Source organism: Eubalaena glacialis, chromosome 7 (assembly GCF_028564815.1).
Source record: "Eubalaena glacialis isolate mEubGla1 chromosome 7, mEubGla1.1.hap2.+ XY, whole genome shotgun sequence".
Lineage (NCBI taxonomy): Eukaryota > Metazoa > Chordata > Mammalia > Artiodactyla > Balaenidae > Eubalaena > Eubalaena glacialis.
This window is the reverse complement of record NC_083722.1, coordinates 34012364-34030427: the sequence shown is the minus strand read 5'-3', so window position 1 is coordinate 34030427 and position 18064 is coordinate 34012364. Positions and strand designations below refer to the sequence as shown.

The 18064-nt window shown below is 56.1% G+C and overlaps 1 protein-coding gene across 2 annotated transcripts in view; it reads left to right on the top strand.

The window, feature by feature from the left end:
* FOXP4 (forkhead box P4) overlaps positions 1-18064 on the top strand; it is a 51347-nt gene that overhangs the window by 15391 nt on the left and 17892 nt on the right. For both annotated transcript variants that reach the window (XM_061196248.1, XM_061196247.1), the window contains exons 2-3: positions 3470-3710; positions 15177-15272. In XM_061196248.1, coding sequence (XP_061052231.1) covers positions 3486-3710; positions 15177-15272 — 321 coding nt within the window. In that variant the 5' untranslated portion in view covers positions 3470-3485. The remainder of the gene's footprint in view (positions 1-3469; positions 3711-15176; positions 15273-18064) is intronic.

Below are 18064 nucleotides of genomic sequence, written 5' to 3'. Positions count from 1 at the left end.
AGTCACAGCTGGTTGTGACTGAGCTCAGGCCCCCTGACACCCAGTCCCCTGCCTTCTCTAGCCAGAGTCCAGGCTCCCATGGACGCTGCCTTTCCCCCCCAGCCCACACCCTTGTTGTGGGTGCAGGGCACTGATATCAAGGCCTGCCTCCAGTACCCCACTCCACCCCATCCCATCCCTACCTGGCCGGGCGCCAGGCACCCAGAGCCTGCTCACCTACAGTGCAGGGAGCACCCCAGTGCTGTTGCAACACCTGCAGAGAGACAGGCAGGAGGCTTGAGGCTGCCACTGTGCTCCTCAGGAGGACAGGTGTCTCAGGGCAGAGGTGAGGAAGAGGCCTGGGAGCACCCACCTGCAGGTTTGGATGGGTATTGGTGGACAGGCAGGCATGAGCCTGGAAGGAGGTGAAGGCCCCGGGAGGGGGCAGAGCAGCACGCCACGTGGGAATTAATGCCATTCGTACACCCTGCGGAAATGACTTTTCAAATGCATATAATCTCAAGCATGCAAATGAGAGGCTTGCTTCACCCTGTTTAATATGAATGATCGGCCCTTGAATAGCTATTATTCCACGCCACATTGCAGCAATTATGTTGTTTACTGGGTGTCGCTCTGTACCCCCCCCAATAAAAAGAAAAGAAAAGGGCACCTCTGTTTGCATCCTCCTTCCTTTTTTCTTTTTCCAAACTTGCTGTCTGAGCAACTTTATGGTGTGTGTGAATGTTGGAAGGGGGGCACTCTTCCTTATCCCAAGAAGAAACTGCTGGATTCTCTCTCCTTTCTCCTGCGCACACACACCCCTGAGGCTCTGGTCTTTGTCCCCTGGGGCCCAGGAGTTTTCAGATCTCAGGGAAGCTAGACTTGGAATCCAGGCAGGCAGCTGCTCTCCACCCCCAGCAGGGCCAGGGTCAGGCAGAGGGAGAGCAGAGCGGCCTCTGCTGTCTCCCCATCCCCCTTGTGTATCTGGGGCCCAGGCCTGAGCGAGGGAAGGTGCTCTGTAGGCTGCTGGGAGGGATCCGGGTGGGCGGTTGTGGGGAGGGGCTGGAGCCCTGTGCTCTGGCGGGTGGAGGACTGTGCCCACCCCATCCATCATTTGGTAGCTACTGGCCCTGGGGCTGACACGGCCATTAAGGCCGGAGACGAAGTGCTCAATCTCTTCTGAACCGTTGCCCCCAACCTTGCCCTTGCCCCTGCCCCTAGCCCAGCTCCTCTCAGAACCCAGGATTGGGAGCAGCAGCTGGCGGGTGGGGGAGGAACAAGCCCTTGGGAACACACAGAGAAATGCACAAACGTGGGACACTCCAGCAGCACAGGTCACCCAGGAGGCCACACAGGTCCACTGGGACAGACACCTAGAATCACAAGAGCAGGGTGATATGGTGCACACGTGAACTAGTGGCCTCCCCATGGGCCTTTCACAGTGCTCTGTCCCCCCAGCCCCCTGTGCACACCTAGATACCCTCACTGTCTTCCCCACTCTGCTGACAGCAGGGACAAAAACAGCAAGTGGCCCAGTAGAGTGAGGAGAAAGAGTTCTTCCGGAGTGAAAGAGAATTGGGGAGCTGCCACCTCGGAGAAGGAACTCGGGAAATAATCCTTCCAGCAGTTTCTCTATTAAGGCCCTCCTGCACCTATTTATTGGGTCAGGGACACCGTGTGGTTGTGGGGTCTGCCAAGGCCGAAAGGTAATCAAGAAGGGAGGAAAGAACGCTGGCTGGCTTCCAGCCCGATCGCTGTGTGATCTGGGCCAAGTCTTTGACCTCTCTGAGCCCAGGGTGTTCACCCTTACAAATAGGGCAGGTGAAGAAGGGACCCATCATTTTTGGCGCTTACTCTGCTAGGTGGTTTGTATGTGCTATTTTATTTACTCCTCACAGGATCTGAGAGGCTTGGAGTAATTACTTATACAAACAAAGAAACTGAGGTTTAGGGAGTTTAAGATTCATGTCAAAGATCAGTGGGGAATACCAACTGTGTCCTGTTTGGCTGAAATTTGTGTTCCTCTCAAGAGGCTGTGAATCTGGGGATAGCTGGAGACCCCAGACTTTGAGAACAGCTCTGCATACTGAAGTCCCCCATCTGCTTCATAGTCTGTGTACGAGCCTCTGAGATAGTACAGCCTCCGTGAGTTGTAGAAGGAAACCCAGGCCTCCTCCTCACTAACCATAACCATCCCAGACATACCCTCTCTCTTTCTGAGCATGTTTCAGCCACTCCTTGAGAGGCAATTGGGGGAGCTGGGGGAAGATACAGGATTGAGGCCTTGACTCTGCCTTGAGTAAATCCTCTGACTCTCTGGACCCTCAGTTTCCCATCTGTAAAATCAAGATGATAATAACTATCTCCCGGGACTTCCTTGGTGGCGCAGTGGTTAAGAATCCACCTGCCAATGCAGGGGACACGGGTTCGAGCCCTGGTCCAGGAAGATCCCATATGCCGTGGAGCAACTAAGCCCGTGCACCACAACTACTGAGCCTGTGCTCTAGAGCCCGCGAGCCACAACTACTGAGCCCGTGCGCCACAACTACTGAAGCCCGCGCGCCTAGAGCCCGTGCTCCGCAACAAGAGAAGCCACCGCAATGAGAAGCCCGCGTACCGCAACGAAGAGTAGCCCCCGCTCGCCACAACCAGAGAAAAGCCTGCGTGCAGCAACGAAGACCCAACGCAGCCAAAAATAAATAAATTAATTTAAAAAAAAACCCAAAAAACTATTCTCTCACACTTCTTGTGAGAAGGGATCTTGCTGCCTGTAGAGACAGTAAATATTGAGTGTCTGCGTTGGGCCAGGTGATGGGCTGAGGGCCTTAGAATGGAAGGTTAGAAAAGTCGGACCACCAGCTGCCTTCCCTGCACAGCTCCAGGCCAGTGGAGGGTCTGGCACCCAATAGGTGCTGGGAAAATGGCAGCGGCTTTTGCTGTGTGTGTGGGGGGGGGTGGGGGTGGGAAGGAGGCCCTGCCCTTAGGGAACTCCCCATCTGGGGGGGGGGAACAAACACAAAGGCCATTACAGGTGCGTGTGGGCGGGGGCGGGTTGGGGGGGCAATATGGTGGTTCCGGGGACTAGCTCACCTGCTTTCAAGTCCTTGCAGGACCCCCGCCCCTCCTCGCTCTGCCCTACACACTAGCCTGGAGGGAGAGGCCTGAACCGGTTTGGGTGTGTGGGGGGGTTGTGGGGGTAGCGCCTCCTCGAGGAAATGTGGGGGAGGGGGGGCAACGGGGAGGCCTCCGCTTCAGTCTGGAGCTGCCCTTGCCTGGGGCGGAGGGTGACCTTAGGAGGGAGGGTCTGTACCGCAACAGGGGTCCCAGGATCAGCCTCCAGGAAGCTGAGAGGGAGAAGCCGCCCCAGGACTTGGTGGGGGTTGTGTCGTTTGGGGATGGGGTGTTGAGGGGCATCGCCTGCTTCCCCGGGTGGAACCCGCTCTGCCTGTCCAGCCTCAGCCCCTCCCCCGTGTCTCTCCTCCCCCTCCAGGTCCCGCTAGAGCGACATGATGGTGGAATCCGCCTCGGAGACAATCAGGTCGGCTCCGTCTGGTCAGAACGGCGTGGGCAGCCTCTCCGGGCAGGCCGATGGCGGCGGCGGCGGCGGCGGCGGCGGTGGGGCCGGGACTGCGGGCCCCGCCGGAGGCAGCGCAGGCAGGGATGCAGCCGCGGGCGCAGACAGCAACGGCGAGATGAGCCCTGCGGAGCTGCTCCACTTCCAGCAGCAACAGGTAGGAGCTGGCGCCTCTCCCCAGCAACCGAGGAGAGGGGAGAGGGGCGCCAGGCCTCTTCCCACTACACCCTGGCCACCTGGGGGCCACTGCTCCCTGCCACGCAGCCTCACTTTAACACTCTTGAGAAGGTCCAGCCTGCAGGGACCCCCTGTGTGCGCTCCCATTCGAGTGGTCACTAAGGCAGGGGGAGAGCAGCCCTCCCAGAAAGAGAAGTGGGGCCGTGAGATCATGGACCTTAGAACAGGCTCAGAAATGCCCAGAAGGGCAGACAGACACCTGGGCAGCAGGCTTGAGGGTGTGCGTCTTGGGTGGGTGGGCGCCTGGGCTCTCCTCCCGCACCCTGGCTAAGTTAACAAACACGGTTGGGGGAGGGAGACCCTGCTCTAGGTGTGTGCTCTTTGGGGGAGGGGGGCTGTGCACACAGTGGTATCTTCATTTTATTTGTATTATAAAATGTTCCCCACCTCCACCTCTGCCTGGGCCCCTAATGCAAGCTAGCTGTGAGATTAAACTTCCAGGCACCAAGGGTCAAGGCAGCTGGGAAAAGGTCAAGAGCAGTAGGCAGAGGCAGGCCTCCATTTTTAGTGCTCAGACTGGAAGTCCTGTCTGTGTCCCCCGCCCTCTTCCCCTTCATCATTCCCACCCTAAACTGCAGAGTTCAGGAGTCCAAGACCAGCCTCTCTGAGGATCGAGAGGCCTTAGGGGTGGGGAAGCCTAGCTGGGTTATGACAGAGCAGGGGCCCCAGGTCCCGGCCCCACCCGGGAAAAAGGGAGAATCGTGCTTAACAAGTTCAGGAGAACCGGCCCAGCCAGCCCTGGCCTTGGGATGCTCCTTCTCTTATTTGACTTTGCTCCTCGAATCACTGCTGGTGGCATTGCCCCTTGGGGGCTCTGCTGGGAATGTGGAAAATTCGGGTCCTGCATGTTCCTCCCTGCCCGTACCCCACCCCTGCCTCGTGCACACAGATGTGTGTACCCACATCGCCCTCATCCTCTCTCCCAGGTTTGCCCTGGGGCTCCTCCCCCGACTCCATAGCCCCTAAGGGGCCCTTTCCCACCACACTTCTTGAAGCTAGAGGTCAGACTGGAAGCAGCACCGTCAGAAGCCTGGCCCCACGCTCTGCACTGAGCTGGTCAGCCAGCACTGATGCAGGAACTGAACAAACCCAGGTTAAGTCCCAGCCTGCCCCTTCCCAGCAGTCAACCTTGGCCAGTCCTGGGCTTCCCTTACCTCTTGGCACCTAAAGTACAGGGTTGTTAGGATCAGATGCAGTTTGGGTGTAAAATCCCTGGTCAGCACGGATGTGAACAGAATTGAGGACTTTAAAAAATTCCTTCCTCTTGCAAACAGTGGAAACTTGAGCAGTAAGGGCCTGTCTCCTTTCTCCAGAGAGATGGTCCTTGGGAGTTTGCTGGTATCCCCCAAGCCCTCCTAAGCAGGTTCTCTGGGGAAGAGACCCACAGAATCTGTACCACCTATGGGGGACAGAAGGTCAAAGGGCAGAACCCTGCCCTTCATCAAAATAATAACAGAACACACCCCACCAGAAATCTCCAAGGCCACCCATTTTGTATGGGTGAAAACACTTCCCCTCCTGCACCTCTGCAGACAGAGCTATGAAAAATTTTGAATGTCGGGGGAGGGCTGGGAGGAATACTGAAACTGGAAAGTTTCTTTAAAAAAATTATTTAAAGAGAAGACTGAACACAGATATCAGGATAAGTGGGGAGAGGTGTGGGGTGGGGAGGGACAGAACTGTCTGTACCGATCAGGTTTCTCTGTTCTGCGTTGCGCTCAGGCCATGTTTTACCATCTATATTCCACGTTCCAGTTATCCCTGTTTGTTTTGGTGAATATCCCAAAGTCCTGGAAAATCCTATATCTGTTTCACAAATAAACTGGGGTGGAGATTTGGAGGCGGGCGGAGGGAGGGCTGTTTTATCCATTTGGGCTCACTATGGGCGTAGTGCCTGGGGCCAAGGAAAATATTTGAGACTTAAAAAAGGTTTTCTTGGCTCCAAACTATGAAAAGAACCCTGCAAAATTAAAATTACAAAATTTTCAATTAAAAGGAAACAGTCTGTGGGCTGTCCTTCCCCCTCCAATATATGAGCGAGGCTTTGGGGAGAGCTTGAGGGTAACACTTTCTGGTCCCCCCCAACAAGTGTCTCTGACTGTGGGATAGAGCGAATGTAGGAAAGAGAGCCGGGGCCCAGCGAGTGCCCCCTCCTCCTCGACCCCCACCAGGAAGTCCTTCGAGGACAAACAAACACCTTGCCTCTGTTTGGTGCTTTGGGTCTTTAATTACTTCACCATCCTGGGGAGATGGGTGTTATTATTCCCATATCACAATGAGGGGGCAGCCAGAGGTAGCACTGACTTGTCCAGGTGACACGGGAAAGGCTAGATCTCAGGTCTCCCGGTTCCTAGTGCAGGGCTCAGCTCCCACCACACTCACAGTCCCCTGAGGGAAGTGGAGGCAGCAAGGCCTGGCGCCTAGTAGGTGCTAAATTAACCACTGCTGGTGAGTGAATGAGAGCACTCCACTCCCAATCTAAAAGCGCTCTTAAAACAAACCAACAAAAGCAGCAATGGCCGCCGGCTCTAAGTGGCCACTCCAGAGGCAGAGGGTGTGAGTGGGTCTGCGGGCAGTGCCCTGGTCCCTCCTCCTCGTGCCTCTGTGACTCTTCTTTCTCTGTCCGTCTGTCGGGTCCGTCTGTTGGTCCCTGCCCCTCTGCTCTGGATAAACAAGCCCTGGAAATGCAGTCTTGGCCTTTGGGAGTAATGAGTTGACAAAGGAGAGAGAGAGATAAACAGGGCGAGTCAGAAGTCAGGCTGGTGACAGGACTTTAGGCTGAAACAAACAGTGCTGAAGAGGGCAGCCACATCACTTTGGAACAAGAGCAGGCGCCTGTTTCCATGCAACAGCAGGCCGGGAGCTTGTTTAAACAGAGGCGGGGTAGGGGGGACAGGGCTCAGCTGCCAGGCTCTGTCTGACTGGAGAGAGGGTCCCCCTCTGGCTGCCCCATTTCAGCAGTCAAGGCCCCAGCTTCCCGCTCCCTCCTCCCAGCCCTCTTTTTGGTGAGTGACAGAGCCACACCGCCTCCACTCTGTCCTTGGGGCTTTCTTCTGGTCTCCAGTCTCCCGGAGACTCACGCCTGAGAAGGAAGTGTGGAGAGGAGAGCGCTGTGGGCCCTGGAGCGTGCATTCACTCAGCAAACATGCATCGAACCTTATTTTGCACCTGGCACCCTGCTGGCCCGCTGGAGTTGGTGATCCCCAGCTGCTGGTAAAGAATGCCTTGAACCGAACAGGCGTGCCAGCTGCCCGTCAACCCCCTCCCTTCCTTCACCAAGACAAAGTCTCCTTCCTCAGTGGCCCCCGGCCGCATATTTCCCCTCTAGGATGGCTTTTTTCTTTGAAGGTCGCCCCTGCATTTTCTCCTAATCTAATTTCACCTGTATGAAAATGTTCCCAGTGTGTAGGGCTTTCCCCAGAGACCACAAATATCCCTGATGGGGGGCAGCCAGGGCTGGGAGAAGTGTGTGCCAGCTCTGGGGAGGTGAGGTGGAGGGCCGGGGGAGGTTTTGGGGACCAAGCTGGATGCTCGCTGGACTTGGGGCCAGGAGGACTGGACCAGACAGTGGGGGCGGGCAGGGCTGCTGGCTCCTCGGCTGAGCTGAAAGGCGTCCTGGGCCTCCGGAGCCTGCACTCCTATTGTCCTCTGGTTGCGGGGGTGACAGGTCAGCGGGGGTCACAGGAGGGTTGCCTAGCGTCTGGGAACTCCCACCACAGTTGCCTTGGCAACTGGGGCCAAATCCCACCCTGTTCACATCCTGTGAGGAGATTCAAAATGGTTGGGGGGCTCTGCACATTCATGGGCTTTTAACTCACCCCCTCCATAGAGATGGGGCGAGGGGAGTGTCAGGGAGCTGGGGAAAGAAGAATGGAAGAGATTTTTGTTCTCCTCCCCCATCTGGCTCTCCTCTAGGGGGACGGGGTGGAAAGGGGAGGCTTCAGAGGTGAATTAGCCCAGACACCTCACACACGCTGTCAACAGTTGCGTTTGGTCTTCAGGTCTGGGGCCCATTTCTTCAGTCTTTGGGACTCCCACCCTCCTGCCCCAGATTCTGCTCCTTCATCTCTAGTCCTACACCCTCCAAACTCCCCTTTCCTTTCCGTAGAATGAGCCCCTTCCCAGGAAGTGCTGGGGGCCTGGAGGGAGAGCTGGGACCCGGAGGGAGAGCTGGGACCCGGAACTCCTCAGAGGCGAGACTTAGAAAGTTCCCGTGGGTGAGGTCCCTGACCCGGGACAGTTGGGGGGTAGTGTTAGAAACGACCGACCGCTCCCTCCTGCTTGGAAACAGAGAGCAGGTGAGAAGTGGGCCCGGGTAGTAAGGTGACAGGCAGGGTCCTGAGAGGATGCCTCAGGGGAGAGGACCTAACCTCCCTTCTCTTACCCTTCCTGGGTTACTAAACCAAAGGCCACCCTGTTTTGTGTGTCTGCCCCCTAGTCCAACAAAAAAGGAAGTTTCCCTAAGAGGGGAGAGAAAGGTCAAGGAGAGGGCCTGGGGCCTGGGAAAGGGATGCTCAGGCCTCTGCTTCCTTGGGACTAGGGAAGAGCAAGTCCACTGTGCTCCCAGGCTTCCCTTCTGCTGTGGAATTCTGACACCCCCTCTTTTTTCCCCCTCTCACCCCCTTTTTATTACCAGAGTTCTTGTCCTTACTGATAGGAGTTTGGGGACCAGGGAGAATTGGGGAAAGGGGGTGAGTGTTTCCGCTTCTGAGGGTGAAGGATTGAAGCGGGACGGGCCGCATCCCAGGGCCAGTGCCCAGCTGGTGAGCTAGGTTTTCTCCTACTGGAGCCCCTTCATTCTGAGGAGCCCCAGTGGGAGTCAGTGGGGAGGGAACTGCATGCCCCCCACAGTCCCCACTCTAAACCCCACACTTACAGCCCCTGCGGAATGGCTAGCGTGAGGGTGGCGCTGAACCCAGGCCTGGGAATAGACCCCCTTCTGGAGAACTCCAGTTACTGGGACACATCTGGGAGGAGTCTCTCTGAGGGGAAGCGCCACCATCCCGCGACCCAACCGCCCCGCACTATTTCAGCTCCTTCCCAGATGCCACTGCTGGACCTTTCTGGTGGAGCCGGTTTTGGCCCGGAGGGGCTGGATGGGCCTGGGGCTGCTCCCCGCTGGGGGCGGCACGAAGGGAGGGAAGGAAGGAGCCTCTGGGGAGGGCCTTGCCCTTTTGGGCACTGTTGGGTTCATTTGTTAATTCTATTCTGTGGAGAGGAGGCATTCTCAAGACGCTCGCTTGGCGAAGGGGTCCTAAAACCGGTCTGTGCATCTCCCACCCACGTGGGCCTGTCTGTATCTGCGCATTGCTGGTTCTCATTTTAATGGTTCTAATTTGAGAATGCGCCGATGTCATTTTTACGAGGTTGGTGTAAAAAAAATTTACAGCCTTTTCCAAAAAGCTTTTTTTTTTCCAAGGGAAGAAGGTGTAGAATCACTTCGGGGGTTTTATGGTCTCCTCTCCCCCATCCTCCTTGCCCCCCTTCTCTGTGTAATTTCATTTTTATGTCTCTTTGCTGGAGGCTAAAGCCTGGCTGGTGGAGAACCTGGATCTCCCCAGGTCAGCACCCTTAGTGGTGGGGGCCCCTGACCCCTGACCCTTCTCCCTGCACCCCTTCCCTCCACACTCTGGTCCCAGAGGACTTGTACTTCAAGGGGTAGATGGAGAGACGTTTCCTGTTTAATTCAAGTCAACAAATACTTATTAGGTACCTACTGTTTACTAGCAGTGGGTTAGGTGTCTCCTCTCAGAGATTGTATCAATTCCTGCTTAAAATCCTCCAGCAGTTTTTCCTTGAGTGTAGAAGGCAATAAAAAGCCATCGTCCCGGTGAGTCACCCCTGGGACTTCTTCTCAGGCCACTCAGCTTGGCCACACTGGCCTTTTTGGTTCATAATGCTCCAACCTTATATGCCCACCTCCGGGCTCTTGCACCAGCTCCTTCCAACCGTGAATACCCTCCCCTGGAAGAGTAGCCCTCTCATCCTAAATGCGTCCTCGAGAGGCCTTCCCTGGCCACACAATCTAAGTAACCAGCCAGCCGTCCTCTGTGTAATGTTGCCCACCATCTCACAGCTCGCTTCGCTTTGTTGTAGGGTCTGTCTCATCCCATTAGAATGTGAGCTCCATTAAAGCAAATACGCCATGTCCCCAGTGTCTAGGACAGTGTGAGTGCCCTGTGGGGCTTCACAAATACTCGCTGAATTATAGATAAATGAATCAAAAGTCATATTCCGGGGTGGGGGGGTGGGGAGCAGGTGAGATGGGCCTTCCTGGGAGGGCTTTTCAGGTTTGGGGTGGGCCGGCCCACCAAACACCCTTCTAGGGCCCCTTCCCCTAAATCGAGCCAGCTCTCAGTTGAAATTATCAAGACAATTGAGATCCCAATTTTGCCAAAATTAGCTAGATGCAGACAAAAGAAGTTTGGGTTTTGTTTATTTGGGCTGCTCTTTACCACCATCGGGATTAGACCAGAGTTTGCTGGGGCGGGGGGTGGGGGTGTTCCTCCATCCTGTCTGCCCAGCTCCTGGCTCCTCATCCCTGTGCAGAGAGCCCCGTGTCAGGCCCAGGGGGATTCAGGTTATGGTTCTGCCGCTGTGTGACTTTGGGCGCTTCACTGCCCCTCTTCGGATCTCCGTTTCCTTATCGATAAAATGAACTAGATAAGTGTTTCACAAACCTTTTTGCCGGAGATCTGCCGTAAGAAATGCCTTTTATTTGGAGTGGCAGCACACAAGAGTTTCACGAAACAATGCTTATGCTTACCTAGTAACTCTGATGTTTTCGTGTGTGTGTGTGTGTGTGTGTATTTTTTCCTATTTTTTTGACCTTCTAAATTGATATTATATGACCCACCATTAGCTCATGACCAGCAATTGGGAAAACACTAGACTAGATACCCTCTAACACTCCAGCTCACCAGGTCTGTGACCTGCGTGACTCTGCTTCTCTGTTCTCAAAGTTCAGCCCTTCGTGCTTGTCTCCCTGAGCACCAGGTCCCCGCCCTCCCAAACGCACAGAGTAAGGCTGGGACCCCGACACAGACCTGGAATCCTCCAGCCTGGAGAAAGAACCAGTAAACAGCCCTGCACCTGGCCTCCACAGAGAGGATGCTGGTCCTCCCCCAAATTCTCCAAGACAGAAATGAGGGTGTAGTCTCATCCCGCAGATGAGAGATGCATCTGCCCCAAGACTTGTTTTTCTTTTCATAGCAGCTCCCTGTTGCCCTCAAAGCACTAGCTTCATTCCCCTCCAACCCCGCCGCCCTCCCTGGATGCCATCCGTTATAAGCCATTTGTTCCTAATTGTGAAGCTCCTGCTAATGACTTCTGAATGGGCGGTTGGGGGAGGAGAGTTCGGCTTCATTAGCGAGACTGAGTTCTTAGGCTTGAGGGGGAATGGGGGTGGGTGTAGATGGAAAAGGGCTTGGTTAACAAGTCCTTCTGGGTGGCACTGGACAAATGATCAGGAGCTGCCTGGGAAGGCGAAAGATCAATAATCACAATCACAAGAGTTAACGTCCATCCAGGACCCACTGAGTGCCAGCACTGTGCCGAGTACTCCATGCAGACTGTCACATGCATTCGTCACAGCAAACCTGTGAGCTGACTACAGCGTTATTCCCATTTTACACAGGAAGAAACTGAGGCTCAGAGCAGTGATGTGACTTACCCAAGGTCACTCAGTATTTGGTGGAGCCAGGATTTGGATCCAGATCCCTTTGACCAGGGTCCGGGCCCTGAATGGACCAGTACTGCTTCCTTTAGAGGAAAACTAGACTTCATTCCCCAAACCACAGAGCTGGGCATTTGGTTTTCAGTCTGAGGGGTGGAGGGAGCAGGAAAATAAGGTTTAAAAGGCCAAATGGCTCCCAATCTCCCATTCTGCCCTGAGCCCCCACATGCCTTCTCCCTGGTGGGATTCTCAATGCCTCTTCCTACCCAAAGCTGTATCTGGCCCACAAGGAAGGGAAACTGAACCCCGTGTATCAGGCCCCAGCCACGGTAGGCAGTGCAGACACATGCCTGGTGTGCCAGGGTGGCGACTGTGAGACTCGGATGGGGCTTTAGAAAGTCTTAGACCTACCTGATCCCTTGGGTGACCACCCTGGAGGAGGACATCCTAGGCCAGAGGGCCTCCCCCGCCCCTCCTCCCAGAGCACCATCCCTGGCTAGGGGTCCAGATGGGGGTGGGGGATGGAGCAGCATTACAGGGCACTGAGCAGTCAGTGGCATGTCCAGGCCATCTGGGGAGGGGAGACTGGGCCCCAAACCCAGGGTCTGCCCATCACCCTCACCCCTGGGCACCTATAGGGTGATCTTTAGGTGGTACCAAGTCCCTAATTGGGTCAAGGCTGGGCTGTAAGCAAAGTCCATGAAATGAGCGTGTGCTGCCCACTGTCACCTCCCCATCTTCTCCAAGCCAGTATGAGGTGGGTGGCCATGAAAGTGAATGAAGGAATGAGTGAAGGATGAATGAATGAAGTGCCTAGAGGAGCAGACCCCGTGGGCCCCTCCAGCCTCTCTGGCTACTTACCTCCAACACAGCTCGATTTTCTGTCCCTGCAAGTGGTTTCCAGGTCCCCAGACTCACCGGCTATTTCATTCGTCTGTGGTGTGAGGGTCGCTGTGCCTAGAACGCCCTTCACCCTTCACCGTCCTTGTCCACTTGGTGAGCCTGCCCTTCCAGCCTCCAGTCAGTGCTCCCACCTCATCTGGGCCCCGGTGCTGGTGTCCATCTCCACCTCAGTCTGTGACGGGCGTCTCATCACAGCACCAGGCCCTGAGCCCTGGGGCAGGGCCAAGTTCTGTTTCTCTGTATCCCCAGCACCTAGCACCATCCCTGGCGGGAAGGAAGGAGTGTGGGGGGAAGGGTGGGAGGTCAGAGGAGGTGACAACCTGGCCAGGCCTAGAGTCTCACCTGGTCCCCTGTCACCTGGCCTAACGGGGGAGGAAAGGCTCAGAGTGATAGGAGGGGTGGGGCCTGTTGCAGGGAGGTCTCACAGGAATGAGATTGCAAGGCCCTGTCATTTTTTTTCCTGTAAATCTTGTAATTTCATGCTCCAGGGGACCACAAAGTAAGTGAGTCAGTGGGGAGAGAATCCAGCCCCCCAGGCCACTCCCCCCACCAGGAGACTGCTCGGGACTCCCTCCAACTTCCCCTGGAAAACCCTCCCCTGTGGCTCCCCTCTTCCCACCAGGGATTGGTGGGGGGCTTCCTGCCCCACCCTGACCAGCATCCCCTCTGGGTCACCTGGGCTGCCAGCCCCTGAGCCATCCTCTTCACCCACCTTGCCCCCTGATCTCTGACCCCTCTACCCCATCTCTACCTTTGGAGGACAAAGAGCATCTGTCAAGCCCGTGTCATTAGACCTGGGGGGGGGTCCCTAAAAACGAGGCACATAGAGGCAGGGCCCCTTCCGGATGACCAGCTGGCCACCTCCTTCCCCTCTTCGTCACCCTGCACCTCCTCCCACAGCCTCTCAGAGCCCTTGACTCAGGTCACATTTCTACTTTCTGATGTGAATCTTGAAGAGAAGCAACCCCCGGGCCACTCCTCCCAGTGTGAGATCCCGGGGAAGAGGGGCGTGGAAGAGGCCTAGGATCTGGGGCGCTGGTGAGGGGCATGCCAATCTGGATGCCAGGTCTGCCCTGGGACACGCTCCCATAGATACACCAGGGTGTATTTAGGTACTGTCCTAAGGTAAACTAGGTTTAAGCCTCAGGGAGGCTCAGCTATTCAATGAAAGGGCTGCGAAGGGGGTGTGTATATATGCTTGGTGTACAGTGGGCGCCCCCTAAGTGTTTGTTGAGTGGCGGGGTGGGGGGCTATGAGTACATCCGTGTCCCACCTTATAGGTCTGCCTTGGTGGTGATCGCGGTGGGTAGGAGAGTGGAAGTCCACGTGAGGACAGACAAGTGTGTGTGTGGATAGATGTGCAAGGAAGCCGCAGGTGGCCTGTTGCATTTAATAGGTGCGCTGGGGAGAGGCTGGAGGAGGTGAGAGATTCAGGATACAGGAAGGAAGCGGATGCTCCTCGAATGCCGACCAAGTGCCAAGCATTGATCCTTTAACATCCCACCCCCACCCACACGTATTTCAGAGTTAGGTAGTGGCCCAGTTTTGCAGAGCAGACTGGAACACAAAGATAGGGGATAACTTGCCCAAGGTCACACTACTGGTAGGCGGCACGACTGGGCTTCAAACCCAGGTCTGCCTGATGCCAGGCCCCCCTGTCAAAGGCCTGGACACAACTGCTCTGGCCCCCAAGGAGATCTTTGAGGAACCTGGGTATATTTTGTGGTCCTGAAATGTGGATTCAGGACAGGTCCCCACATCCCCTGCCTCTGAGCCCCCTACTGACCTGGAGTGGCGGGGGATGGAGGGCTTGGCTGACCTTACAGAGAGTTTCCTGGCCTCTGTCTCCTACCTGACCTCTCCTATTCAACTTTTCACTGCTCGTCCGCCCACCTCCTAGGCCCACTGCCTGGCCGGAGAGGCTCCTCCTGCAGACTCCAGGCACCTCCCATTCTCATGATCCCACCGGCTCAAGAGTCCAGTCTGAGCCATCGTGGCCTCCAAACCCTGACCACTACAGTCAGTGTAACTCACTGATACTTCACACACTCCCTTCAGGACTTGATCCAATTCCCCCAGTGCCACAAGGCCCTGCTCCCAGACCTCCTGCCCCGACTCATAAAGCCACATAGCGCTCAGACCCTGAGACCCTGAGACTCCACCCTCATCCCCCCCCCAACTGTGTGCTCTGACTCCAAGTGAATGCTGCTCCCATAGCCCCCAGACCGACCACCTAGTAAGGCAGATGGCCTTGGAGCCAGGCTTCTTGGTCTCAAATCCTGGCTCTGACGCTTCCTAGCTGTGTGACCTTGGGCATATTACTTAACTTCAGTTTCCTCAAGTGTAAAATGGGACTGATAATCCCTACCTCATACCCTCCCAGGAGAGGATTAAATGACATCTTGCCTGTAAAGTGCCTGACACATAGTAGATGCTCGACAAATTGTACCTACTATTAATAGCCTGAGTCCACCACTGTACTTTCTCCTGGGTCCTTGTTTTGACCACTGACCCATTTGCTGCCCCCATTGAGTCCCAACAAAACCTCACCAGGTCCCAGAGTGAGTCCCTACAGGTTCTGATCCCCAAAGCCTGGCGGCTTCTCTCAGTGACTCCTACCTTTATCCTTATCCCCTAACCCAGGTGGACCCCGTGACCCTCTCACTCATCGCCAAGACCTTCTACATGACCCTGACCTCCTCTCCTTTATTCTCTCCAAACGCTCCCTGAATCCAGGATCCTGCACTGACCCTTGCCCTCCCACGTCTGCTGGAGCAGCCGGAGCACTGATTCGCCCCTGTCTTGCAGGCTCTCCAAGTGGCCCGGCAGTTCCTGCTGCAGCAGGCCTCGGGCCTGAGCTCCCCAGGGAACAATGACAGCAAGCAGTCGGCCTCTGCCCTGCAGGTGAGGAGGATGCCCTGCTGTACTGGGCTGGGCTGGGGCCAGGTCGGAGGGTGGGCTTGGCACCAAGGGAGGGGAAGGACCAGGGAGGGGAAGGACCGGCTGGAGAATTGCTCTGGCCCATCCCCAGTGCCAGAGAGGGGGCAGCTTTCCAGAGGGGATTGCAGTCACTGCAGGGGCAGGTGAAGAAACACCACCTTCTCATCTGCACCTGACCGCCCAGCCCTTCCTCCACCAAGCCTCGTGTCTGTCGCTCAGAGTTTGAGTCTGCCTGAGCCCTCTGCCTCTGTACCTGTCTGCCTGCCTCCTCTTCCCTGGCTCTGCCCTCAGCGTCTCTCCCTGGCACTTCTGGGTCACTCGGCCCATCCCTCCCTGCTCCCCTCCCAGGCTCTCTCACTTGCTGAGGCCACCACGCCCTCCCCCCACCTCCTTGTCTCTCACCCACCAACTCTCTCTGTCTCCCCACGTTTCCTGTCTCTTGATGTCTCTCTGTCTCTTTTGTTTTCCTTTGCACAATCTGCCCTTTTTGTCCCCCTCTCCCTTCCCCGCAGCGTGCAGGCCCATCTGGCTGGCTGGGGGAGGGGAGGGGAGATGGGGTTGGGGGCGGGGGTAAGCCAGGCCTTCTGTTTACCTTTTGTGTCACAAAGAACTTGGGAGAATTGCCGTCTGAGTCGGGGTGGGTCACAGCTCCGCGGGCAACCCGCTCCCCTCCCCCCTGGCTCCCCTCCCCCTCCCCCCAGCAGCCAGGCTTCCTCGCTCTCCCCACCCCTCTTGGCGGGGGAGGGGGGGAGGGCGGGGGGCAGGGGTGGTGGCTCCAAATTGGGGAGGGGACTAAGCGGGGCTTTGGAAGGAAGTTTATCTAAGGGAGGAAGGGTGAGCACAATCCGATCAGCAAAGCGCTGAAGCCTGAAGGGTGGGGTGCTGAGGGAGTGGGGGGATGAGAGGAGCAGGGCAGGGAGGGGGTACAGGGTGGCCGGAGAAGGACCCGGGACTGGGTTTGTCCTGGGGCAGATTCCAGTGCTCTGCGGCTCCGGCTCCGAGGGCATATCTGGGTTTTCTGTGAAACAAGTTTACGTTCCGAAAGTGCTTTCAAGAAGTTGAAGGTGCCGGACAGGACAGTTGTGGGACCTGAGCAGTGACCCTCTTTTAAAAGTCTCCAACCTAATGAGACAGCCCTCAGGGGGAGGAGTTGGGCAAAGAGGGGTAGTGGCCTGGGCGGGGAAGGGGAGGACAGTTCGGATAGCCGCTAACGGGAAGAAGAAAGTTCTCACACTGGAATGAGGTAGTAGGTTCTCATGCCCCCGTAGTGTCAGAACTGGGTCTCTTTGAATTAGGGAGCCCCCCCCCCCGTATCCTCCCTGGGTCTGAAGTGGCCCTCGGGCTACTGTTCTGAATCTGTTCTGAATTTTCTACCCTGGGCCCAGCCTAGTACCCACTTCTAAGAACAGGGATGGGTAGGCTGGGGAACAGTAGGAATGTTCCCCAACCCAGAGAGGGTCTCCTGACCCAAGTAAGAGGGAGGGAGCTGGATGGTAGTTGGAGGGACTGAGGTCAGACATCAAGAAGGGCTTTGCAGCAGGGTAAGAAGGGTAGGATCTGAAATAATTAAGAAAGGAAAGGAGGCTGTGGAATCTTCCTTCGGAGATCACCCCCACCCCCCAAAAACGAGAGGGGTCACTCAACAAACACTTACTCAGTACTTCCTAAACTGACAACATTTGCAGAGTGCTTACCGTGTATGCTGGGCTGGGAGGAGCAGGGATGGTACCTGACATAGAGGAAGCTTATTTAGAGGCTGAGAGTTGGGATGGATACAATTTGGTGCCAGAATCAAGGACCCAAACTCAACCTCTTAAGTCTGGGGATCGGGGTCCCTGGGTGAGTGGGGAGACTAGGCCAGAGCTTAGTTTATGTTAAACTCCCTTGCAAATGACCAGAAGGTAGTCCTCAGTCCTGGCTGGAGCTGCAGCAAGAAAGATCGTGGTGAGACACCAAGAAGAACTTCTAGAAATGGCAAAGGGGCTGAGAAGATGAGACAAGGGCTGGGCACAGCTAAGGGGCCTGCCCTAGCCAACCTTCTGCCCAAACTCCCAGCTACCTGTGCTGCCTTCTGTGATTGAGCTCTCCCTGCCTGGGGCCCAGGCCCAGGGACAAACCAGGCAATCTCCAGGCTGGAGCTGGAGACCTAATATGGTTTTAGAAACTCTTCTGAAGCTGGCTCTAAGAGAGGGGTGGTGAACACGGCTGGGAGGTGAGTGGGCAGGCAATCCTGCCTTGAGTTGGGGACCACTGGGAAAGAGGCTGCCATCGATCTGCATTACCCACTTGATTCAGGCTCCAGATCAACAAAATAATGCTCTCCCCTATCCCACCACCAGCCTTGAGTTCTTAGAAAAGCTGTTTCTAGGCCCTGGACCCCACGCGGGGTCAGAAGCCCCACTTCCTTGGAGATTATGAACCTGAGGGTGGGGATGAGAGGCAAGGAAGGTATCCAGGGTTGGGGCTCCAGGCTCCTGGAGAAGTTCAGACATGGCCCCAAGAACCCCCATCTCCCCAAGCCCAGAGAACCATTGGGCCAGGGCTCTGTACTGGGGACCGCAGTTCACTACTATGCTAATAAGCACGTGGCAGCATCACAGTGTAGGCAGGAAACTTTGAGTTCTGGAGCTAGTTGTTTGGGTTAAAATCCTGGCTCTGCCCCTTGTCAGCTGTGTGACTTTGGACAAGTTTCTTAACCTCTCTGGGCCTGAGTTGCCTCATCTGCAAAATGGGGCTAATAACAGCATCTATCCCCT